Below are 26,728 nucleotides of genomic sequence, written 5' to 3'. Positions count from 1 at the left end.
AAATAAATCGTTTCATACATCAAGTCATTTCTAACACAACTGCTACCATATACAATTTTGCACTTACAATTGTGCTAAATTTTTCACAATACACGATCGGTCATTGACATGAAACTTCACGAAGCAACTGACATTAAAGTTCTAAATTTAAATCTATTTGCAAGAATTAATCGTACCACTCACCTTACTTGCAATACAAAAATGCCCCCGATTTACATATATTTGCCATATCGTTTTCCTCCAGACAGCTTGGTTTTGATGTCTCTGTTAGGGAATACATTTCGGTAGGAACAAAAGCTCCCTCTACTTTCATGTATTTGCAATGCCGATTTCCCCCAGGCAGCCTGGTTTTCATGTCTCTGTTAGGGAACTGCCGCATGTGTCGTCAATTTCGACCAATCAGAAGTGGGTATTTCCGTTAGGATAGGGGTTGAGATTTTTCAATTGTTCGATAGTTAGTTTCATGACATATATTATTTCATTCAATATTAAAAATTGTTAGGAAGTACCGAAATCGATTGACGCAAAAATTTCATCAATCCATCATGAAATGACTGAGCAATAAGCGTTTGAAATTGGACAATTTTCACGATGTACTCGATTTTCGATTTTCAATTTGTACTCCAATATGTTCCCGAAAGACGTAATCCTACGTCAAAAATTGGCTATAGGGGTCTGAGGTATAACCTAACTTTGAATGCGGTTTTCTCGGTTGCTGATTTTGGAACATGGGACAACTATGCGTAGAACGGCAGTACATGGCATACATTTGTCAAAATCGATCAATTTTACGATGAATATGAGTCGCATTCAATTATTCACTTTCTAACCCCGAAATACTAAAAAATAACAAAGCCGCATGATGTGTATACTTAATTTTGCGATAGACCGTAGATCTTTTGAGGTGACCTCATACTTTTGGCTGTAACTTTCCAACGAATTCAAATATGGAAAAATACTTTTAGGACAACATTTCTGAAGACATGAGAAGCTTCCCAAAAGTTGCAAAAAATGATTTTCTCGACCATCCAGACCAGGGTACCCTCTTAACCAACAATATGAGTGGTGAATGTACTTGGCCAAAAATTATTAAATCGGACCTGACTCCTTCATATAATAGGGCGCTGGTACGCAGAGTAGTAAAAATGCTCGATGCGTGACCTACCGAAGTGTTAGAATTTGGTGCTCTTTTGGAAATTAAATATGTTGAAGGTTGAGGGATTACAAAGAACGGATAAATGTCATCTCGCATCCATCTAGTATAGAATGCTCTCCCCATAAACACGAACACCAAACAGGGAATATTTGTCATTTGTCATTGAATGCAATGTAGAATAGAATAGAGAGGTAGTTTCTATTTATTCTAGTGTTTTTTTATGTTCTTTGCAATAAAATTAACTTTAAGTTGCTTCTCGATCACTTACATTACATCATAAATTAATTATAAATAGATACTATGGTACATTGGAACAGTCATACAATCTTCACACACGCGCAACCCCATCATGCATTATCCATCACTTCTTGCAGTCCTTCTCGTGAACGCAATACTCCGTGCTCGGGCAGTAAACCAGCGCATTCGGACAGGCCATCCGCGTTTTGATGAACTTCTTGGGGCTAGCTTTGTAGCACACGTAATAGTTCCGCCGCACGGCCGGATCGGCCATCTTTCCGTTCTGCTTGCACTTCGGTGCCCTGGGAACCGGCTTCGGAGTGGTCGTCGAATTGGCCATATCGGGCGGCACCGGCTTGCCAGTGGTTGTGGTTTTGTTCTTGTTTCGCTTTTTGGAACCACTCTTGCGCTTCGGCTTGTTGCTCGTTCGCTTCGTAGATGATATCAGCTCCGAGGTGCTGGTGACAAAGGGAGTGGTAATGCTGCTCAGCGCAGGACTGGTTATCCCCGATGTGGTGACTTCAGCATCGTGCCTTTCGGAGGTCATCTTGTTTCGGCTGAGAATTTTGTACGCCTCCCTCTTGATCAAGTCGACATACTTTTGGGCCTCCTTCAAGTCGTGCTTGAGCTGAGACGTCTCCGTCGTTAGATGATTCTTGAGCTTTTGCTCCGCTAGTCTGGTTAAGGCGGTTGGCTTTGGAGTGGTTCTCTTGGTGGCATGGCATGCTTTGTAGGTGGCGGTGTCGCAAATTCGGGTGTTCTCATTGAATGCGGTGTAAGATGGACACGAGAAGGATTGGAACGCTCCATTGTTAGGATTGCACACGTAGTATTTCGTGCAGTCCGTCTTGTTTGGTTGCCGTGATCCGAGAGTGCAGGTAAGGATAGAAATGCGGACTTCATCAGGATTGGCGTCGAGCAGGGGAAGAATGCTGTCTTTGTAATCTTCGTAGTTGAGAGTTGCCCCACCAACGGAGATCAACTTCTTCATGTCTGGCCGAGTATTGCTTTCATCCTCAGTTTCCTCATTCGAGCCAAAGTTGAGGTATGAGTCCATTTCTTTTTCCGGAAGTTCTTCAGAGTTGTCGTCCTGCTCCTCGGAAATAGCATTCTGACTCGTTGACACTTCGCCATTGTTATAGGAAAGTGTTTGTCTGAGCTGATTCATCAGAAGTGTCGGATTGTAGTAGCCCTGTTGGTTCATCATTTGGTTTGAATTTGGATAATTCTGTTGGTTGTACATCGGGTAATTCATCGCTGGCATTGCTGACATTATCTGCTGATGGTGCGGATACACCTGGTCGTTTGAGATGGGTCGCGGTGGGAAACGATTACCGATATGGACGACGTCTTCCGTTAGCTGCTGATAGTTGTTGTGGTACTGTGGACGACTGGTTACTACCTGCTCTGGTACGGTGTCGTAGACCGGGGCCTGACCTGAAGTATAAGGATTCGTTATAGTAATCCCAATCGGTTTGGTACCGAATTGGGTGATATTGTTGGAAAGCGATGGAAACAATTGGCTGAAGACAATCTTGCCTGGTTTCGATGGGAACTTGGAGTAGTCCTGCGATCCAGAAGTGATTGAGATCGGTATGAAAACTGGCTTCATGTAAAATTCCTCCAACGAAGCGTCGTGATTCGTCATCATCTGTTTGGAGATTTTAATTATACTCTGTATCACGTCGTCCGAAAGAAGAGCTGAGTTGGGATAGGCGGCGGCTTGCGGCACTTTTTGGGGTAAATTAATCAGGTACGAATCTTTTGGGCGACTCGTATACACTGGTTGGTGCGAGAAAGGAGATTTATCACCAACTCCACCGGTCGGATCGGCCTTTAGCTTCATCTGGGAGGCAATCTTTTTCAGTTTCTCCTGCTGACTCAATATGACGGACAAATGCTCGGGATGGATTCGACCATTCGCTGGCAGTGGGAGTTTCGTCTCCAATTTGGACGGAAATTCGCTAGTTGTTTTAAAAGTGTAATCCGCCAGAAATGAGTTCAATTCGTTTGGTGTTAAATCTGTTGTTTCGCTAGAGCCTGACGACGTGGATGGACGAGTATCGTAGGTCGCGGTGGTCGGCATATCGGGCCCATCTCCGCTAGATTCTTCATCCTCATCCCGGCTGGGCGCTGGTGTGTGATAGTAGGTGATCCGCTTGTTTCCATCGCGATCCAATACAATATAATAACCTTTATTGTCCCCACTGACGGTGGGAAGGTTTACTGGCCGGTCCGTGAAGCTATCCGGCTTCGAATAACCCGGATGGTCACGAATTGTGACATTTTTGGCCATCTGAGTGGTTGTCGATATAATTGGATCGGTGGTGGAGTCGGTGTATAGGGCCGGCAAATTATTGATACCATAAACATTCTCGCCGCTCTCGTAGCCCGTCTCACTCGAAAGGTTGCACTCCCAGTTATCACCTGAAAGAAGAAAAAAAAAGAGAATTGGGATGGAGAATAAAAAGATTGGCTCTGAGTGAGAGATAGGTGAAACTGAAGATGGATGCGTAGACCAAGAATTAGCAATGTTATGCTAGTGTGGAATTGTGTTAATTGCTGAATTGGGTCAGTTGTAAAAACGTGAGCCACAGATAATTTATTCTATGACTTGCGAATGTTCCTAGGTCATAACAACGAAGCTCTTTCTTGTGATTCGATTTAATCGAATCGAAATTAATTTCTTCAATAGTTTCTGAATTATCTGTGATTTTAGTACATTCCTAGACTACCGGTGGAAAATTGGCCAAATATAATTTGTGGAGGGAAGTTCACTCTAGTGTTGATGAATCACCTCCATAGAATTGTAAAGGCTGTCCACAAAAATATCGTCAATAAAAAGGATTCAATCCGAGATATTTGGGAGTTTTTACAGGTTTAATAAGGTCTTATGGTAAATATATAATTTCTCTCATGGCTTTCTATCAAATTTTCTGTGGTAGTTTATTTTATTTACCTGAACTGTAGCTTCTAGTCGACTGATCGGAGTTCAGGACAAATATTTATGTGTGGATTGTAGTCTTTGGGAACAAACGTAGTTTGTGCTGTACTAGTTCCAGATCGTGTTTGATGCCAGATTAGAAAAAAAACATTTGTACCACCATGTTGTCTCAAAGGAATTAGTAAACACTATCAGAGACAATATTTGAAATCGTTTTTTTTAGCTTATCAGAACTGCAGAAGGCTTCAATGGATACATTTCTTCGTCCGTTACAAACAATCTCATGTTTCTTCACGATTAGGGAAATGTTGAACCTTGTGAGTGTGAAAATCAATGAAGCCATTACTTGTTTGGACATACATATATATATAATTTTGAATCTTCCCGCTAAACATTTCATTTTTTATTTGGGTACTACTGGGTACTACACTCAGTGATCCTGATGTCGGTTTTGAGGAGGGCCGAACAGTCAATAAAGAGTTTTGACTTGGCTCTATGAGGCATTTGAGAGAGAAAATTCGTCGCAAACGGTCAGATTTGTGGAAGGATAACACTTGGATTTTGCACCAAGATAATGCACCAGCTCATCGATCGATCATTGTGAACGATTTTTTAACCAACAATGGTATGAATGTAATTGAACAAGCACCTACTCTCGTGATATGGCTCCGTGTGACTATTTTCTATTTCCAAATTTTCGTGGGACCCGTTTTGGACTGTTCGTTGGAAAAAGTGTATTGCTTCAGCATACACAATTTTGAAGGGAGCCCATTTTGAAGGCGATAATATAAACTAAAATGATAAATCAAGCATTTTCTTTAAAAACACAAATTCCTGGTAAATATTTGACAGAAAGTGTGATTGATTTTCAATGTTGAACATTTAGATTTTTTCTATAATTGTTTTATTATTTTTATTATTTATTTTTAGCTGACCAGCCCAAAATTTATTTTTCGTTATCACATCCACGTTTTCTTACTAAGCGCACGTTCATGGGTCCAATCGCAGAACATTGAGTGATTTTCTAATCTACCTTTTACAATTATTTTTTACTATAAAATTTCAATACTTCCACCAAAACTCGACATTATAATATCAGATTATTTTCAGACACAATTCTCGTGCAAGATTTTTCATCCACTTGCAAACAACATTTTTCTCAGTTACATGGAATAAATGTTTGATACAGAGAATGTGATAGAATGAAGACAGCCCTAAATCGGCCGATTTATTTCTCGAGTTTTGCTCTTATCAACACTGTTGGCAACACGGATTCGCGAGTTTCTTATCACCCTAACAATGTACCACAGGGAGATGTGAAATGGGCGAAAGTCTGACAAATGTAAGATCGATAAGGCAGTTTCAGAGATCAATAAAAAAAAACAACAACCATCTTGAAATTGATTACAAAACGTTATTCTGAATTCCTTAAATTGTTCATAATTAATTGTGCCTAATTGGTGAATAAATCACATCAGGACCGCAACTTATTGTTACGACACGGCGGGTAGATTAGAGTAGAGGACGAATAAATGTAAGCAACGAACAAATGTAAAACATAAAAACAATGAACTAAAAGAATTGAATTACAGCTTAAAGCATATACTCAAACAAAACATACGAGTTCGCTATAAAGAAGTCCGAAACGAAAACCGCTCCCGTAACAACAAACTTTAAGATTTATTCTTTGAAGTTTATTAAGACCTCGTAAAATGATGCCGGTAGATCAACCAATTCCGAATGAAGTATCCACTGATGCTCTGTGCATTGTATGCAAGCAGCTAAATGAGGCAGATGCCAAGATGGTGCAGTGCGATGGATGCACTCGCTGGATTCATTTTTCGTGCGCCGGGGTTGGCGATAGCATAGAAGCAGATGATAGAAGTTACCATTGCGTAGTATGTCGACCGAGGGGTTCGCGTGCACCATCAACGGCGAAATCGACAGCGTCGACGAGCGCAAGTGCACGACAAGCAAAACTGCAGTTGGAGATGCAGCAATTGGCAGAGGAAAAGGAACTCCAGGCCAAGATGGTGGCTGAAAAAGCAGACCAGGACAAGGAATTGCAGGAGAAAGCTATACGAATGGAGAAGGAAAGGAAGGAGAAGGTGAGGGCGGATCAACTGAAGTTAGAGAAGGAGTTCATGGATCGGAAGTATAAGTTGCTTCACGCGCAATTGAACGAGGATGCCAGAACGAGCTCAAGAGTGAGTGTAAGAAGCGGTGATACAGCCAAAAGTGTCGAAAAGGTTCGATGCTGGATCGACAACCACCAAGGGATTATGAATACCAAATCTGGAAAAGTTATTTCCACTGGATTCATACCGGAAGCGGGTGATGATGTCGTACCAAAGCCAGTAGTACCGGTAGAAAACACAGTAGTTCAAAGCAGTTCGTCTACTGTTCCAGCTCGAGTCAACAATAAAACGGGGGAAGCGAGTAATATTGTCGCACGGCCTAGTGTACTTGCGAAACTGTTCGATGACGTCACTTCACCCATCACCAACGTAAACCGAGAAACTTCCGTTAGCGACGGAAATCCAATCCTATCACTCCCATCATTGGTTCAATCAACGCCCCGGACAGCACCTGTATCGTATACGAGTATTCCCATCGTTCAGCGTAAAGTATCGTGGCAGAATCCGTCGGCAGCTCCACAATTGACTCCTGCAGTAACTGCAACCGTCGTTAGCAGTTCATTGCTTCCTCAGATTCCCGCATATAGCGAATACATCCAACCACGAGATGAAAAGCGCACATGGGTGGATTCTCACACTGGTCAGTACAATTTGTATGTAGTACCCACATCGACCATGGTGAGTACCAGCAGTTCAGCCTCAGTAAGATGCACTGGAGAACCAATCGCACATAGCTATGTTCAACCATCATACATTTACACTCCATCGTTAGGACAGTTAGGGCACTCTCAGGTACCTAGGAATGAACCACTGTTATACACCGGTTCCGATAACTATTTCATAAGTAGAAACCAGCCTGTAGGTTTCCCGAATCCTCTGGTGCCCCAGAATGCTCTTCAAGCAGTCTCTCATACACCTTCGACAATATGGGGGGATCCTCGACCTCCACTTCGTGCTCCTGTAGTGAGTGTGTCAAGTTACCAAACACCCATACCGGCTGTAGCAAATACACAGTGGCCGTACGAGCTGTCTCATTCTCAGTCGTTATACGGTCCAAATACCCAGCAGTTGGCAGCACGCCACGTTGTTCCCAAAGAACTTCCATGTTTTGCTGGGGATCCAATCGAATGGCCGATGTTCTGGAGCAGCTATGAAACATCCACGCAGATGTGTGGGTATAATGATTCGGAGAACTTGATGCGACTGCAACGTTGCTTGAAGGGGGACGCAAGGAAATCAGTGAGTAGTTTTCTCCTTCATCCTTCGAACGTCCCAGAGATCATCAATACGCTTCGAGTTCTATATGGACGGCCAGAAGCAATTATAAATTCCCTTTTAGCAGAAGTGCGCGCAACACCGACCCCACGACCAGATAAACTGGGAACCATTATCAGTTTCGGTCTGGCTGTTAGAAATTTCTGCGCTCATCTAGTTTCGACGGGACAGCAGTTGCATTTGGCTAACCCGATCTTGATTGAGGAACTGGTCGAGAAGCTTCCAGCAAACATCAAGCTTGATTGGGCGATGTATAAACAACGAGTGCCGAACGTAGATTTGAAGACCTTCGCAGATTATCAGCCCTATTCTGTATTCCGACGGATTTCCATTTCGTTCGGAACCGTTATTTCGTTCGAGTTATAATTTTGCGTTCCTTATTTCGAACGTTTTGCCCATTTGATGTTCGAAGAGAAACAGATCGAACGAAATGCAAAAACTACTCGAACGAAATACAGAATGGAATTTTATCAACTCGTTCGAAATATTTCGAATCGATCGAAATACAGAATAGGGGTGTATATGAATGTGATCGTAACGGCTGCCAGTAGCGTTACACCAGTTTCCGCTAAACTCGAAAAACCAAAAGGGAAAGCGGAGATACATACAATGAACATTCAGAACGATGAGGCAACAGAGAAGCCAGAATCATACATCCAAACAAGAACTGCACGTCCTTGTGTGGTTTGTCATACAGGGGGACACAAACCGAAGGATTGCACAATTTTCAAGTCGAAAACGTTAGAAGACAGATGGAAGGTGGCTCAAGGCTTGAGTCTCTGTAGACGCTGTTTATATCCGCATGGGAAATGGCCGTGTAAAGCATTGGGTTGCGGGGTTAACGGTTGTCAGCAACGGCATCACCGATTGCTTCATCCAGGCGAACCACGAGAACCGAAAACAGAAATTTCGGTTCCAACTTCTGGCGTAATCTCAGTTCATCAACAACAGCAGCAAGTACTCTTTCGCATTATCCCGGTAGTCCTTCATGCCAACGGTCGATCAGTACGAACTTTCGCATTCTTGGACGGTGGCTCTGATTCCACTTTGGTAGAGAGATCTTTGGCTGAACAACTAGGTGTACAAGGTCCAACATCTCCACTATGTATGCAGTGGACCAACGGGGTCAAGCGTGTAGAAGAAGAATCTCAGCAAATTCAACTGAACATTTCAGGATTGAGTATAGACAAACAATTTACCATTCGCAGAGTGCAAACCATCGACGGGCTCGAGCTACCACGCCAATCTTTGAATTTCGAGGAATTGCAGAGCAAATACCCGTACATGAAAGGGCTGCCAGTTCAAAGCTACAACGAAGCCGTTCCCGGTTTATTGATAGGACTGGATAATACCAGATTAAAGACCACACTAAAGCTGAGGGAGGGTCGCGAGCACGAGCCAGTAGTCGCTAAAACCAGGTTGGGCTGGGTTCTGTATGGTCGTTCTGGGGATAAAACAGGTACATCTTCACAGCGAGTTCTGCATATTCGTACGAAATCACGAGACGACGAGTTACATGAACTGGTGAAGAGTTTTTTCTCTATGGAAAGCATTGGCGTTGCGGTGACTCAGACGAAGGAATCGGCCGACGACATGCGCGCTCAGAAGATTCTTCAATCCACAACGATCAGAACTGAAACCGGCAGATTCGAAACTGGGCTTTTGTGGAGATTCGATAATTTCAAGTTTCCCGATAGCAGACCCATGGCTGAGCGCAGATTGAGGTGCTTGGAACGTCGGCTTCTTAAATCACCAGACTTGTACGACAACGTTCGGCAAAAAATGACTGACTACATATCCAAAGGGTACGCACACAAGGCAACTACATGTGAGCTGGATGAGATGGATCCCAAGCGGACGTGGTTTTTACCATTGGGTGTCGTAGTGAACCCCAAGAAACCTGATAAAATTAGGGTTGTCTGGGACGCTGCTGCGTCTATACAAGGGGTATCGTTGAACTCCGTCCTTCTGAAAGGACCGGATCTACTAACATCTCTACAAGGTGTCTTGTGTCGGTATCGACAAAGGAAAATCGCTATAAGTGGCGATATCATGGAAATGTTCCATCAAGTGCTCATCAGAATGCAGGATCGTACAGCCCAATGGTTCCTTTGGCGGGACAGTCCATCTGACCCGATTGAAGTGCACGTTATGGATGTTGCTATATTTGGGTCAACGTGTTCACCAAGTTCAACGCAGTTCGTGAAGAATTTGAATGCGCGGGAGTATGCGGCAGAATATCCGGAAGCATCACAGGCCATACAGGAAAACCATTATGTGGATGATTATCTGGACAGCGTCGATACGATCGAGCAAGCTGTTCAGCTAGCTCTGGACGTTAAACAAGTTCATGAAAAGGCAGGATTCGTTATTCGGCATTGGATGTCCAACTCCGCAGAGGTGTTACTGCGAATCGGAGAGCAGAACACGAAGTCAGTTAAGAGCTTCACGATGGACAAGGGCAGTAATCTGGAACGGGTTTTGGGAATGGTATGGCGACCACAAGAGGATGTCTTCGTATTCTCGTCGGCTTTCCGCAATGATTTACAACGTCTACTGGAAGAGTCCATAGTGCCAACTAAACGGCAATTGCTGAGCTTAGTTATGAGCGTTTTCGACCCGTTAGGAATGGTCGCTCCGTTTGTGGTGCATGGTAAGACAATAGTCCAAGATGTGTGGAGATCCGGAATTGGCTGGGACGAACCGTTACCGGCGAATATCGTACCTCAATGGGAGCGATATGCAAAACTTTTAGGAACGCTTAATACAGTGAAAATACCCAGATGCTACTTTCCTGGATACCAACCGGAAGCATACAATTCGCTTGAACTGCACGTCTTCGTCGATGCTAGTAATTCCGCATATGCTGCCGCAGCGTACTTTCGGATTCTGGACCACGGAGAAGTACGCTGTAGTTTGGTGGCTGCAAGGAGCAAGGTAGCCCCTATCAAGTTGTTGTCAGTCCCGCGATTAGAGCTGCAGGCAGCCGTGATTGGAACACGACTTATGAAATCTATCATCTCAAATCACACGATACGCATCAAGCGTAAAATCTTATGGAGTGATTCAGCTACAGTCCTTAACTGGATACGAGCAGATCCACGGAACTACAAGCAGTTCGTAGCGTTCAGGGTAACAGAAATCCTGGATGAAACGGAGATCAGTGACTGGAGGAAGGTGCCAACAAAGATGAATGTTGCTGATGAAGCTACAAAGTGGGGACAAGGCCCATGCTTTGATGAACACAGCAGGTGGTTCAACGGACCGGAGTTCTTGTATAAACCGGAGTCTGATTGGCCAGAGGAAGCAATTGAACAACCTACTACTGAAGAGTTAAGGGTGGCCTATTTGCAACAGCAGATATCAACACAGCAGGTCATCGAATTTGAGCGTTTCTCGAAGTGGGAGAGGTTACTTCGCACTATGGCATTCGTCCTACGGTTTGTTTTGCCACAGTTGTCTCAAGATGAATCGAAGTCGAATGAAGGCATGTTCCTGAGAAAAAAAGAATTACAACGAGCGGAGTCAACTATATTTAAGATAATCCAAAGTTGTGAATATCCTGAAGAGTGCCGCATACTGCGTAGTAATCGAGAAGCGCATCCAGAAGAACGTAGACAGATTCAGAAAAACAGTCGTGTCTTCAAACTACTCCCATTCATGGATCCAACGGGTGTCATGCGAATGGGATCTCGCATCGCTGCAGCAGATTGTATTCCTGATGATGGAAAATTTCCTGTGATCTTGCCTAAGGACCATTATGTCACACAATTGGTGATTAATTGGTACCACAGGAAATATGGACACGCTAACAATGAAACCGTAGTAAACGAACTTCGACAGAAGTTCCACGTTTCAGAGTTACGAACGGCCGTCAAGAAGGTGGCAAAATGTTGTAACTGGTGCAAAATTCATAAGTGCAAGCCACAAATTCCGCCAATGGCGCCCCTTCCTCTTGCCCGTCTCACGCCGTACGTCAGAGCCTTCACATTCACGGGACTGGATTATTTTGGTCCAATAACTGTTCGCTTTGGACGAGGTGTTGTCAAAAGATGGGTAGCGTTGTTTACCTGCCTAGGAACCCGAGCAGTACACTTGGAACTCACTTACAGCTTGTCGTCTGAATCCTGCAAGATGGCAATACGCAGGTTCATTGCCCGTCGAGGAGCACCACAGGAAATTTATTCAGACCAAGGAACTAACTTTCAAGGGGCGAGCGCGGAGTTAAAACAGCAGATAAGCACCATCAGTCGCGATCTAGCGGAGACATTTACAAATGCGGAAACACAATGGAAACTCAACCCACCGTACGCCCCACATATGGGTGGCATATGGGAACGACTGATTCGCTCAGTGAAGACCGGCCTGGCGAACATGGAGTTGTCAAGAAATCCAGATGAGGAAACTTTGGTAACGGCCCTTGTGGAGGTGGAATCCTTGGTGAACTCGCGTCCATTAACTTACCTACCGGTCGACAGTGAAGAAGGCGAGGCCTTGACACCAAATCACTTCCTACTGTTGAGTTCGAGTGGAGTGGTTCAGCCAGAAGTCCGGCCAACGGAAGACAGTGCGCTGCTAAGATCCAATTGGAAGCATGTACAGCTTATGCTAGACAGGTTTTGGAAGCGGTGGATCCAAGAATATTTGCCTGTTATCTCCAGGCAACCGAAGTGGTTTGGAGAGGTGAAACCCATTAACATCGGAGACCTGGTCATTGTTGTGAACGACGGCGTGAGGAATAGCTGGATCAGAGGTAGGATTGTCAAAGTGTATCCTGGACGTGATGGACGAGTTCGCAGTGCGGATGTGCAAACTTCTGGTGGTATCATGCGTAGACCGGCGATTAAGCTCGCTACCTTGGATGTAGCCAGGGAAGCAGGTACAGCTTAAGGATACCTGAAGCAGTACGGGTGGGGGTATGTTGGCAACACGGATTCGCGAGTTTCTTATCACCCTAACAATGTACCACAGGGAGATGTGAAATGGGCGAAAGTCTGACAAATGTAAGATCGATAAGGCAGTTTCAGAGATCAATAAAAAAAAACAACAACCATCTTGAAATTGATTACAAAACGTTATTCTGAATTCCTTAAATTGTTCATAATTAATTGTGCCTAATTGGTGAATAAATCACATCAGGACCGCAACTTATTGTTACGACACGGCGGGTAGATTAGAGTAGAGGACGAATAAATGTAAGCAACGAACAAATGTAAAACATAAAAACAATGAACTAAAAGAATTGAATTACAGCTTAAAGCATATACTCAAACAAAACATACGAGTTCGCTATAAAGAAGTCCGAAACGAAAACCGCTCCCGTAACAACAAACACATTCGGCGATCCATTTTTTATTTATATAGATAGAAGACGATACAGGAGTGCGTTTCATCACATTGAAATCCATTTCTACTTTCGAACGAAGATCAATTCCATTACCGCAAACATCAAATGGACTAAAAACTTGTCAATATGTAATTGTAGAACACATGTGAATTGAATTTTTCGAATTTTCCCATTTTACTTCAGAATTTTCCCAAAATTTTCAATTGTCATGTTTAGTTGAAATATGTGTATTAATTTTATGGACCCACTCCCCCTTCCAGAGGAGGAAGGGGTGTCATACCACCATAGAAACATTTCTCGTACCCAAAAACCCTCACATCCCAAATTTGGCTCCATTTGCTTGATTAGTTCTCGAGTTATGCAGGAGTTTGTGTTTCATTTTTATGGCAGCCCCAAGCCCTTAGAGAGGGGGTAGGTGTGTTGAATCTCCATAGAAACGTTTCGTGCCCCCTAAGGCCTCAACATGCCAAATATGGATCGATTTGCTTGATTAGTTCTCGAGTTATGCAGAAATTTGTGTTTCATTTGTATGGGAGCCCCCCTTTAGAGAGGGGGAGGAGTGTCGAACTACCATAGAATCATTTAATGCATCCTAAAACCTTCACATGCCAAATTTGGTTTCATTTGCTTGATTAATTCTCGAGTAATACAGAAATTTGTGTTTCATTTGTATGGCAGCTCCCCCTAGGAGAGGGAAGAGGAGTATCTTAGCACCTTAGAATCATTTATTGCATCCTACTACCTCCACATGTCATATTTCGTTTAATTTTTTTGATAAATTCTCGAGTAATGTAGAAATTTGTGTTTCATTTGTATGGCAGCCCCCCTTAGAGAGGGAGGAGGAGTATCTAACTCAATTCTCGAGTAATGCAGATATTTGTGTTTCATTTGTATGGCAGCCCCACCTAAGGGAGGAGGGAGGAGTATCTAACTCAATTCTCGAGTAATGCAGAAATTTGTGTTTCATTTGTATGGCAGCCCCCCTTAGAGAGGGAGGAGGAGTATCTAACTCAATTCTCGAGTAATGCAGAAATTTGTGTTTCATTTGTATGGCAGCCCCCCTTAGAGAGGGGGGAGGAGTATCTAACTCAATTCTCGAGTAATGCAGATATTTGTGTTTCATTTGTATGGCAGCCCCACCTAAGGGAGGAGGGAGGAGTATCTAACCACCATAGAATCATTTATTGAATCCTAAAACCTCCACATGCCAAATTTGGTTTCATTTGCTTGATTAATTCTCGAGAAATGCAGAAATTTGTGTTTCATTTGTATGGCAGTTGATTTTTCACGAAGTTACAGCATGTCAAAAGTCACTTTAAATCTCTGACCACGCAATCTGTTCCTCTAATTTTTCTGTCGAGTGTATATAAAAATCTCGTGTCACGGTGTTGGTTACCGAACTCCTCCAAAATGGTTCGACCGATTTTGATGAAATTATGCATTAAAAACTTGGTTGGCATGAGCCTATGTGGTAAACTATATATGATACCGCTAGGATACCGATTACCATATTCTAATGGATGGAGAATTTTTTTTGGTGCTTTTTTGTTCCTGGATTTGAAAAAAAGCTTTCGACACAATCGATCATGAAATTCTTTTACTCAAAATGGAATGTTTCGGAGTAAGAGGAGTAGCAAACGATCTAATAAAAATCTACCTGACAGGCAGAACGCAATGCGGTGTCAACGGTGCGATGAGTTCCGTTCGTTACACTACGGTAGTAGTGCCACAAGGGAGTCACGTTTTTATGAAATAATGTTAACGTTAATAACTATTTTTGCTGCGAACGAATTTCAACGGTTTGCATACCAATCGAATCGGAAATTTTCTAAGATTTGTTTGATATTCTATACATTACAATCCCATAGTCTGTATATGGTTTAAATTGATGAAAATTGGAAGCATTCCCATTTCCTGTCCTGGCCTGTCCATACTTTCCCTAACAGAGCTGTCAATAACGGGCAACTTATGCAGCCGCTATAATAGAAACAATGAAAAGCGAAAAGAGAATATTTGCGAAGTAAACTCCACCCTTGCATAGTAAGTAAGCTGTCGCTAGCATATGAGTATTGCATCTCATCTGAGGAAAATTCTCAGAATATTTCTGTGCCCGAAATAACAAAGGTCGCTTATTCTGCTCGTTTTGTGTTCTATGTTTTCTCTCGAGCTGTGAACGCTAGCGAATATTTCACTTGAAGTGCATTTGGCATTGCAAGAGAAAAGTGCGAATTATTATAGGTCGCTCCTAGCCATCAGTATTTGGCTTTGTGTGTGTGCTGCTTGGTTTCCGTTGCGCGAAACTTAAAACTTGTTCAATTCCTTTATATGTGAATAGCACACCTTCGATACTTTGAGGCAAAAGCCTTAAGTGCTACGCCCCTTAAAATCTAATAAAAAAAAACCTTCGATACTTTTAGATGCTATTCGTATTTGCTTTCGTGCGCATCGACTCTGTTCTGATGCAACAAGCTCCTAGCTTTGTTGACGGTTTTTACCGAGAGTCGGGAAACGATTTTTCATAAACGGTAATTCTCGCGATGTTTCAGTTTTATCGTTGCAACTGTGTGCATCTGTTAGACGCGTGTTTGATGCTTGTTGAATGGCGATGCACGGAAGATGTCTCTCGTTAAATGCTCAGTTCAATGCCTGCATTGATGTAAAACAATAAATGGCGACATATGACCATTTAATTGCAAAGGAATGAGGAATCATTGCCCTCGAAATGATTCTACAAAACAACGCAGGCCATTAAACTTTTTCAGAAACTTTTTACTAAAGAGTTATTTATAAAATTTCGACGTATCCACAAATCCCTCGAATTTTTTGTTATAAAGGGTGTGTCACATCAAATTGCATCATGGAAAAAACGCTGTAGAAATTTAATTTTTAGGAATTATATCTTCAGATTTCGTTTATAATCAGATAAAAGTGTATAGATCACGTTGGCCATGCTTCACTGTAAATTTTTCGTAAATTTGGAAAAATGTCGAAAAAGAGCGTCGTGAATTAATCCTGCGCACTCATTTCGAGAATCCGGAGTTGTCACATCGGGACGTCGGTAAGATGCTGGGAATCGTCCAATCCACGGTCAGCAGAGTACTAAAACGATACTTCGAGAACCTATCCATCGACCGGAAGGTGAAGAACGGCAAAAATGGATGCTCCGTCAGTGAAACCGTGGTGAAAAAGTGAGAAGTTCGGTCCGGGATGTCGCCAATAAGCTGAATTTGTCAAGTTCATTCGTCCAGCGAACCAAGCAGCGGGAGGGCCTGCGTACATACAAGGTTCAGAAGGCTCCTAACCGCGACGAAAGGCAAAACATGGTGGGGAAGACGCGAGCCCGGAAGCTGTACACCGAAATGCTGACGAAGCCGCATTGCCTGGTAATGGACGACGAAACCTACGTCAATGCGGACTTTCGTCAGCTGCCGGGCCTGTTGTTCTTCTCCGCAGAGGACAAATTCAGCGTTCCGGAGGAGATTCGCAAGCAGAAACTATCCAGGTTTGCCAAAAAGTACATGGTGTGGCAAGCGATCTGCTCTTGCGGAAAGCGGAGCGCCCCCTTCGTGATGAACGGCACGGTAAACGGGCAGGTTTACCTTAAGGAGTGCCTACAGAAGCGCTTACTACCACTATTGAAGCAGCACGAGGGTCCGACCATCTTCTGGCCGGATCTCGCTTCGTGCCACTATTCAAAGGACGTGTTGGAGTGGTACGAAGCCAACGGGGTCACCTTCGTGCCAAAGGAAATGAACCCGCCCAACGCGCCGGAGCTTCGCCTAATAGAGAAATATTGGACGATTATGAAGCAGGCCCTCCGGAAGAACCCAAAAGTTGTCAAATCGGAGGCGGACTTCAAGAGAAAATGGATTTCTGTTCAAAAAAAACTACAACCTGACGTTGTACAGAACCTTATGGACGGGGTAAAGAGGAAGTGCGAGCATACGGGCTTGGGCTCGAAGTATGAATAAAAAGAAAATGCCAAAAGTTGTTTAATAGTTTTTATTTTACTGTCAAAAATTTTCAAAAGGATCGGTCTACTGGGCGAATTTCTACAGCGTTTTTTCCGTGATGCAATTTGATGTGACACACCCTTTACATCAACTATCTGGCCAAACTAAGTCTTCATGGAAACCCATGACTCTTTGCGGATGATACGTCTCTCTCAAGACTCGAACCCCGACCAGATTATTCGCCATATAGCAGAGGACATGGCTACGCTGCAACTGTTTTTCGATGAAAACTTATTGTCACTCAATCTTGCAAAAACCAAATATATAACGTCAACGGTACGACGTTAGAGCAAGTAGATAGTTTCAAGTATCTTGGTTTGGTATTTGACTCCCGGCTACTTTGGAATGAGCACATCAATTTGCTTCAACGTGATTTAGGCGTAATTTGTGGAAAGTGTCTAAATTCCTGCCGACCAAATCATTGATTGATATGTACTATGCGTTTGTACAATCTAAGCTACAGTATCTGGTGTCAATTTAGGGAGCGGCTAGCAAAACAAAACTGCAAACCCTACAGTCAACGCAGAATCGATGTTTGAAAGCTGTTTACAAAAGACCTTCGTTGTATTCGACCGTCGGGCTGTATAAAAAAAACTGCACCTGCGGTTCTTCTGATATTAGCATTCCGTGATCTACAGTCGTCTCTAGTTCAAATGCACAACATGCTCACTGACTCTGCTGCTTTACACAATTATTCTCTGCAAAGAACTTCCCATCGATATCCGTTGAGGAACCAAGCTATCTTAACAATAAGACGTCCAAATACCGAACCCACAAAAAATATTTCACCTACCATGGAAAACGCCTGTATAATTCACTTCCAATAGAATTGAAAAGTGAACAAAAGTGAACGAAATGTGCAAATTTTCAAGCTGAAAATCAAATCCTTCTTGCGAAACAGACTCGTGTGGGTTTTCATATGTATCGTATGATGATTCGAAGTGATCAGGACAACGTCATTCTACGATTTCGTGAGCTATGCCAACATTTCATGGTCGACATATATGGAAAGGGAGAGAGCGAACGACTGCGATTCATTCGACAGAATCAACAGAAGCGACGTGAAAAGAAGAACACATTCACTTGCGAGACTTGCCTTGACACAAAACAAACGTCAAATTAATTCATCCGTATTTGCGAAGCAATTTACTCTCTATCAGATTCGCATACCCTAAACCAATTTTGTTAAAATTCGAGTGAAAATTTTTACTCGATGTAATGTGAATACTTAGAAAACATAGTCCTGAGTCTAACTTAACTGTTTCCTTTGATTACCCTTGTATTTTCGCCAAAAAGTTTTTCATGCTATAAAATTATTTTCAGAAAGAAGTTCGAAATTTTCTCTCGATTGCAGATATTTTTTTTTTTGCAGACTTGTCTCACTTCTTAACTAGGCGAACCTAGCCAGAATTTTCACCTGACCCCGGGCTTCTGAATGCCAAAGGGGGACTAGGCTCTGCGGAATGCACGTATCTGCATGCTCGTGCTGTTTTAGTCCTGACCGAGAAATTGTCGGACAATCGCGCAGGTGCTAAGGATGACCGACTTTTGGATGCCGGCCCATTCCTTCTCGATGTTCAACACCTTTAGCGCTCCCAGAAGTGTCTTCGGGACAATTCCAGTTCCAGAGAGAACGACTGGAACAATTCTTGGGACCTCCCTTAGCCCCCACAGTTCCTTGAGCTCCACGGCCAATAGTCGGTACTTGCAGATTTTGCGACCGTGGGTTTCCTCCAGATTCTGGTTCAGTGGAATAGCGACATCGATGATGGTGACTCTGCGGTCGCTCTTGTCGTAAACCATTATATCTGGGCAGTTGTGGTGGATCGAGAGGTCGGTCAGAACAGTGCGATCCCAGTACAGCTTGAAACGGTCATTTTCCAGGACAGGTGCAGACAGATACCGGTAGTTCGGTACGCTGTCTTCCAGTAGAGCACATTGCAGCGCCAGTTGTTGGTGAACAATGCGGGCCACGTTGTTGTGGCGCTCGGTGTAGGCTGCGTTGGCCAAAACGGGACAGCCTCCTATAATGTGCTCTATGTTTTCACCTGGTTGATGGCACATCCAACAAATGTTATCAGCGTCTTGGTGCCAGACGTACCGCCTGCAGTTTCTCGTTGGCATTATCCTGGATGGCTATCATGTCGGCTTCTACTACTGAAGAGAGTTCACCACGCGTTAGCCACAGATTAGATTAGAGGTGTGGCCGGTCCAGTTGATGGGGGTGGGCACCATGCACTGCCTTCTGATTCCAAGCTGCAATATTCTCCTCCACTGTCTGCAGATTGCAGTTGAGTTGGTACTCCGCTTGCGCCAAGTGCAGAGCGCTGTATCTTCTGTCAGCGGCGCAGTATAGCGCGTTTTGGTTGGCGCGTTCTGCGAAGTACTCGCGCAGTTGTCGTACCTGGGCAACACACAGTGCATAAATGTCGACGATTCCAAGTCCCCCTTCTCTGCGTGGTAGTGAAACTCTCTCCAGTGCCGATTAAGATGGTGCATTCCGGCCTCTTTGAATGCTTTCCTCACCCTCCTCTCAAGGTCCTCTAGGTCAGTTTTGCTCCATTTGACTACACTAAAAATGAAGGTCAGCAAGGGAACCGCGAATGTGTTGATCGCGCGTACCTTGTTCTCCACGTTGAGGAAAGTCCTCAGTTCACTCGACTCAAGAACTTGTCTCGCAGCTCCGTCTTGATGTCGGAGTGGCGAATCCTGGTGAGCTGTCGGAATCCAAGATATTTGTAAGATTCGCCACGAACCATGTCTTGTATAAACTCGCCGTCATAGACCTCGTAGCCTCCGGATTCGGTGAGTTGTCCTTTTAGCAGATGGACACAGCGGCACTTGTCGAGGCCGAACTCCATGCAGATGTCCCTGCTTATATCTTCGATAACCCGGATAGCTACACCTAGACGCTGACGTGAATCAGCGTAGACCTTGTGTCGACGCACGGATCACGCTTTTAGAGCATGATTCGACGCAGAATGATAGAGCAGATGATTAGATCACGCTCTATCCTAAATACACAGAAAATAGCATAACAACCCTCCGCCTAGCGATAACCCGCCGAGTAAACGAACAAATAGATGCAATGAGTTTACAGTCGGAGCTTATCTCCGATCGTAAAATACCGAAGGACGGGAGAAATCCCAGAGAGAGCACAATGAGTGCGATTAACGGAGCCTATCTCCGAGTTAGGGCAATAAAACAATTGCGTAGGCGGCGAGAATCTCGAAGAGAGCTCGCTAAGAATAATAAACAAATGTTTGAAAAGGAAAAGATAACACGCCTGTGTGCGTGTAAATAATCAGCCCTCGCTCTCACGTCTGGTATAGATAGAACAAATAATTGTTATGCTACGCCCTTCTGGGGTAGATAAGACCTCACAAGGAGGCAATGTTTTGTATATAAAAGCGAGCTTAACCTGAAATAAACTCACTCTCTCTCAAACTTACTTTCAACCTAGATGTGTGGCACTTTCCTTGTCTCTAAATCAGACCACGAATGCCAACGCATCGTGGCGTTAAGAAGTCGCGTTCTTCTAAACCGAGCAAATATCACATCCACAACACGCCTATAGAAGAAGCAGGAAGGTCACCGGCATCGACGAGACCAGGAAGGACGCTGTGGAAACAGGAACCAACCCAACTCATCGGGCGTTGGTAAGTATCACGTGCCGAACAGCTTCGGCAAAAGAATCCGAAATTCCGCCATCCATCCTCCCTATCCCCTTTCCCTTCCACTTTAGCACCGCCCGGCCAAGAAATTCCTAAGTGACGTGGATCGCATCAGTAGGCGCATACTCGTTATGTGCTCTACGTGATCTGGCCTACCAGAAAGCGTCCGATAAAGGGCCTTCCTCCTCCCCTTTTGGGTCGATTGCACAATCAGCGCTCGTTGGTAGCCACATTCGGTGGCTAATACAGAGAACCTTCGCGTTAGCGCAACCTGCAGCCACATTTGGTGGCTCCAGAGAGGATCTCTCCTCCGGGTTGCAAATTCGCCTGAGCTGAGATCGTCCATGTAAAAGGTATGGGTCACTTCTTCGTGGGCGCCGTCGCCATACCTTATTTCATAGCCATGACCGTTTCTATTGAGCGTCCTACTAAGGGGCTTCAGTGCCAGAAAAAACCAAAGCGGACTGATAGAGTCGCCTTGGAATATCCCCCTCTTTATCTGCAGCGTTCAAGACTGCAACACATTTTCCCCATCACTAAAGTGCAGAGACGTACTCCACTGCCTCATCGCATGCTGCAGGAACCTAACGACGACGGGATCAATTTTGTAGAGCTCCAATATCCGGACGAGAAACGAGTGAGGTATGGAGTCATAAGCCTTGCTGTAATCGATATGGGCCATGCTTAGGTTCCGCTGGTTATATACCGCCTGGCCGACTATGGTTGCGTCGATGATGGCCTGGTCTTTGCAGCCATGCGTATTTTTCCTGCATCCTTTCTGCTCTTCTGCGATGATGTGATGTTGTTCACAGTGAGCAGAAACTTTGGCGGTAATGATGCTGCTCAGTATTTTGTACAGACTCGATAGGCACGTTATCGGTCTGTACTTTGATGGGTTCAATGTGTTGCTGTATTTCGGGAGGAGGAAGGTGACGCCACGGGTGGCGAATTCAGGGAGGTTGTGTGGGTCACGTAGCACCTTGTTGAAGCACTCAGCTATCTTTGGATGTGCGACGGTCAGCTTCTTGTGCCAGAAGTTCCGAACACCATCGGGGCCCGGTACAGCCCAGTTCCTCAGGTACCACGAGGCTTCGCGGATATCGTTCTCTCCTACGATGATAGCTGGCATCTCTTCAATTTCACCACAACTCTCCTCCTCCCGTCTTAAACACATTCGCCCTTCGCGATGTTGTACTGGGGTTTCCCAAATACCAACCCAGAAGTTCGTCACATCGCTAATATCTGGCAAACCTTCGCGGTAGTCGGGCTTCTCGTCACTAATGTGGTCGTAGAACGCTTTTTCGTTATCTCTGAACATCCGCTTTTGTTCCTGGCGCATTGCAGAGTCAGAGTAACGTTTCTGCCGTTTAGTTAGGACGCTCAATTGCAGTACCAGCGTGTCGAGTTTTTCCGTCAGCTGGTGAGCTCCCAGCTGGCGAAGTTCAGTAGGCCGCACGATCACAGCAACTTGACGACATAATTTCGGGGTTAAAAGGATGAAAATTTTGGTTTTTATGTTTTTTCTGAAACCAAATTTAAAAAAAATTCACAAAAAAGATTTTTTTTTGCATAGTGTCACCCTAATCGGTATTAAACATACGGTAATCGGTATCCTAGTGGTATGTAATATAGTTTACGACCTATTCTCATGCCTAACAAACGTTTTGTGCATAATTTCATAAAAATCGGTCGAGCCGTTCAGGAGGAGTTCGGCCACGAACATCGTGACACGAATTTTTTATAAATATAGAAATAAATGCAATAAAATACAACAAAAAATTGTTCTGATACTTTTTCTGCATATGGCCACTCTGATCGTTATTAAATATATGGTAATCGGTACCCTAGCGCTATCATAAATAGTTTATGACCTATTCTCATGACTACCATTTTTATTTTGTAAGTAATTTCATAAAAATTGTTCTAGCCGTTCCGAGAAAGTTCGACCACGAACATCGTGACACGAGTTTTTTATATATATAGAGATTCCAGGGCCGGTGGTTTCACTCGATTATCCCTAAGGTTAGCCTCAAACCGTGGTTCAAAAGTCTGGACTTGAGTCGGGACTTTATTCGCACCTTCTCCCGACTCATGTCCAATCACTGTTCGTTAGATGCACTACTCTTCCGTTTCAATCTTGCCAGCAGCAATCTCTGCGTTTGTGGCCAAGGTTATCACGACATCGAGCACATTGTTTGGTCGTGCGAGGTGTATCTTGTCGCCAGATCGAATTTAGAAAACTCCCTTCGGGCCCGAGGAAGACAGCCCAATGTGCCGGTGAGAGATGTGTTGGCTCGGTTAGACCTTGATTACATGTCCCATATATATGTTTTTCTTAAAGCTATAGATATTCGTGTGTGATTGTCCCTACATCCTTATACCCTCCTTTCCTTCCTTCGCGGGTAATTCGTCCCCTTGCTATAAATAGTAGAATAAGTTGAAATGTAAATACACTATAGATATACGAATAGATTTAAGAAATGAGTGTTCATCAACATTGTTACAATTTCCTTATATCCCATCCTTCTCCTAAAAATATGTCACCCTCCTAAACTCGAGTACACCGCGAGTAATCGGTTTTCCACCTTACTAACCATAGATGTAAGAAAAATTGTTTATATATATAGTTTTTAATTATATGTAAGAATTCGGCTCCTTTAAACTTAAGTAACTGAGCCTGTAAAAATAAACGAATTAATAAAAAAAATAGAGATTCTATACACTCCTAATTGCGGTCTTATTTAATTATTCTCAGTGGAATTTTTGAAAATACCCCCATTGAATAAATAAATGGCAACATTTTTCATATGGTCTGGACTTTTTTTTCGGTGTTCAAATTTCATGTCCTAACTGAATACACTTCAACTGTGTGTAAGCAAACTCACAATACCAACATTTCCGTTGTGGAGGAGACGGATATTCTTAAGCGAATTTTCCGTGGACGCATATCGTACCTCAGGGGACATACCACCTGATTGCTACAAGTATCGAATAAAAAAAACAAACTCCGTTCCGCAGTTCGCGATGATTCGAAACGTACCGATGAATGGAATACCAAGAATTGACCCTAGACCTCTTTCTTTTCCGGCGCTCGGTTGAAATACTGAAACAATTTAATTCTTCTATGGCAGGAAAGGGTGAAAGAAGCATTGGAGAGAAATTAAATGTAAACAAATTGGAGGATGTGACCAGCTCGATATCTGGCAAATATTCGGAAGGTATAATTGGTTGATCCTTCCGTAGTCTTACTGATATGGTATGTTTGAATAGGGGGGAATATTTCCGATTCACTTGAGTTTTTATCCGAGGATAGCTATTCTAATTGGCAAAATATTTCCAAAACGCTTCAATTTGCAGAAAACAGCTTTCGGTGATACTTGTTTGTAATAATCGGGAATGGAAGATAGGGAAAATAATTCTTCTGAAAACTCTTTAGAGAAATTGAGCATTCTGTTCTAAAAAAAGCAATCACATTTCATCGGAATAATTCAATCTGAATTGAATTTGAAATTTGTTCCGCGAATAATCATCGTTAAAGAAAATCAATTTCATGTGCTTGTTAAACGGGAACATCAACGTATTTCAGTTTAATCAGAATGTTTTTTTGTGAAAAAAAATAACTATCAACTATGTTTTTAATGCATGCTAGTTTATTTTCGGAAAAAGAATGTATTTCGATTTCAATTTCACCTCATCACGTTCGTTTCGCGTGTACGAACGAAACTGTATTGCAAGAACACCTGCATTAATTTTATTTATGGAATAAATTTGTGGATTCGAAAAGATATGTCCACACATCTAACAGATTTCCACTGATTGATTGATTATAATTATTTATTTTTCTGTCATTCTAGTTAACTCCTAAGTTGGTTATTTTTCTTCTGAACCATCACGTGTTTGCACTGAATATGTTAACGAAATTTCAGCACACCAACGGTGCAACTACCTTCTCGTACCGTTAATCACTCTCCTCTTCATCCCCACATACAGGAATTTAGTTCGATTGGAGGTATAATCAAGCTTGTTAGTTGCCGCACATCACATCTTAATCGCGCCAGACTTAATTCTTCGTTCAGCTCCCAAAATGAGTGATTGATGGAAACTAGAGTAAACGATTCCGCAAGCTGACAAAACTTACCAGGCAAAACACAGGTTTTCAGTTGCGGCTCGAAGATAAGTCCTTTTCCACACTGCGTTGGTACCCAGACGTGAGTTTTGGAGGGTAACAACACGCAGCGGAAGTACTGATCACAGCGGGTCGCGTGTGGTCGAGCCTGCTCTGGACATGGAACAGCCACAACCGTCGTCACAATGATGCCAAAGAGTAACACCACTATTTTCATCTTCACTTTACTGTTTTGACTTGTTCAATATTTCAATCACTTCAGAATCTTCTGGTGACAGTTCGTTTTTTGGAGGAAAAATATTATTGATGCATCCACTGCTCGTCCATTTTCACCTAGGTCACATTCTTCGATTTAAGTCCAGCACAAACAAGTCCTCTTAATTGACTCCGAAAATCCGAAAGATTACCCAAACCTAATATGGAAAAATCGCCCCCACGGGAATGTTCGCAGCGCGTGCTTTTCGCGCAAGCTTCCGTTTCGCGCCGTGTTCAGATTCGGAATGAGCTTTCGCGGAGGCTCCCAAAACGCGCTAACTTCCAACCAACCAACCAACGGCAGTAGAGCAACAGTATCGTATTGACTATCAGGTGTGGTAGGGATAATGGTCATATTATCGACGCATCAAACGCTTAACTCCGCGCTCACGCTTGTTCCTCCGAATCGTTTGAGTGTGATTATAACAAAACGAAATGGAAATGTGCTCCCGTGCTTCCATCCACCGGAACGGGGGGGCTGCGGTTTCTGTTTGGGAAACATCATCATTAAAAAGGAAGTTGAAAAGAATTTGATTGCTCTTTCTCCGATGATCCGTTCTAATCTTCCCGCAAAACCTATTCAGAATCCAATGGATGCACTTTCCGAGTTATTGAACCTGAACGATGTTGAAGAATAACAACGCTCTGAAATTCCAAAACGAAACGGTGTTTCATTTGTACAAGCATAGACCCTAAATAGGAACAATGCCCACAGCGATCGACTTAGAAAACTCGGAAGCGCAGAAAAAGCGAAGCGGTCAGGAGGGCGAAAAAATAAAACTGTTTGCTTTTCGTCTTAGCACATCTTGATCCGATGACCTGACCGAACATGATCGTTAACAGCACGATCATACGAAACTGGGGATGATCAGGTGTTGTGGGGATTTTTGGGAATATACGTTTAAGATTTTGGTTGTTTTTGGAGTTTTTATTAGTCGGTATGAGCTTCTACCGACCAATGTCAATTTCAGAACGGTGCGAAAATTATGAAACACAATCACAGACAACTCACGAACATGAAGATCGGTCATCTCTACAAACCCAACAATGTTTCGGGCAAATATGATCGTTGAATCGATCGAGGCGAGGAAGGGAAATAAAAAAATGAAATTATATGCCCTCGCGGGTAGTGTTTTTCTACTGCCCACCGCCGCCCGAAACTGCCGGCAATGATCACTGGCTCTTGGGCATGCAAATCATGGGCAAAGGCTTTACCGTTTTTTTTCTGTATCATGCGCGCTTTTCTCGTAGTAGCATTTCGGCCTTCATTTCCGAGCATCGACATTATTACGTCGCGATGTGACGTGAGTGATAATTTCGATTACCCTAATACGTAATCATGGGACCCCAAAACAGCAGGGTTCGGGTGTATTTTGATGTTTTCTTTTGCTATTTCTGGGAACTGATCAAATTAGATGAACTTTAACGGAGGTGGGAGGTGCTCTTGGAATGTTTTGCACAAACACTATCACAACACAGATAAAATGTCGATAGCAAAAAAGTGGCACAAATCCGTAAATCGGATCGACTGCAGAAATGCAAACGATGGAGAGATTTGTCATC

General features: G+C 43.4%; 1 protein-coding gene across 1 annotated transcript; it reads right to left on the bottom strand.

Moving 5' to 3' along the window:
* Positions 1–1,517: 1,517 nt before the first annotated feature.
* LOC129772948 (uncharacterized) lies at positions 1,518–25,520 on the bottom strand. The gene is made up of 4 exons (XM_055776483.1): positions 25,324–25,520; positions 24,923–25,146; positions 2,933–3,820; positions 1,518–2,830 (listed from the first exon to the last, which is right to left on the bottom strand). The coding sequence occupies exons 1-4, from the start codon at positions 25,518–25,520 to the stop codon at positions 1,518–1,520; spliced, it is 2,622 nt and encodes an 873-aa protein (XP_055632458.1).
* Between the last annotated feature and the right edge of the window lie 1,208 nt (positions 25,521–26,728).

Source organism: Toxorhynchites rutilus, chromosome 3 (genome assembly GCF_029784135.1).
Source record: "Toxorhynchites rutilus septentrionalis strain SRP chromosome 3, ASM2978413v1, whole genome shotgun sequence".
In the NCBI taxonomy this organism is placed as follows: domain Eukaryota; kingdom Metazoa; phylum Arthropoda; class Insecta; order Diptera; family Culicidae; genus Toxorhynchites; species Toxorhynchites rutilus.
The sequence above is the reverse complement of the archived record's forward strand: the minus strand, read 5'-3'. Positions and strand labels throughout refer to the sequence as shown.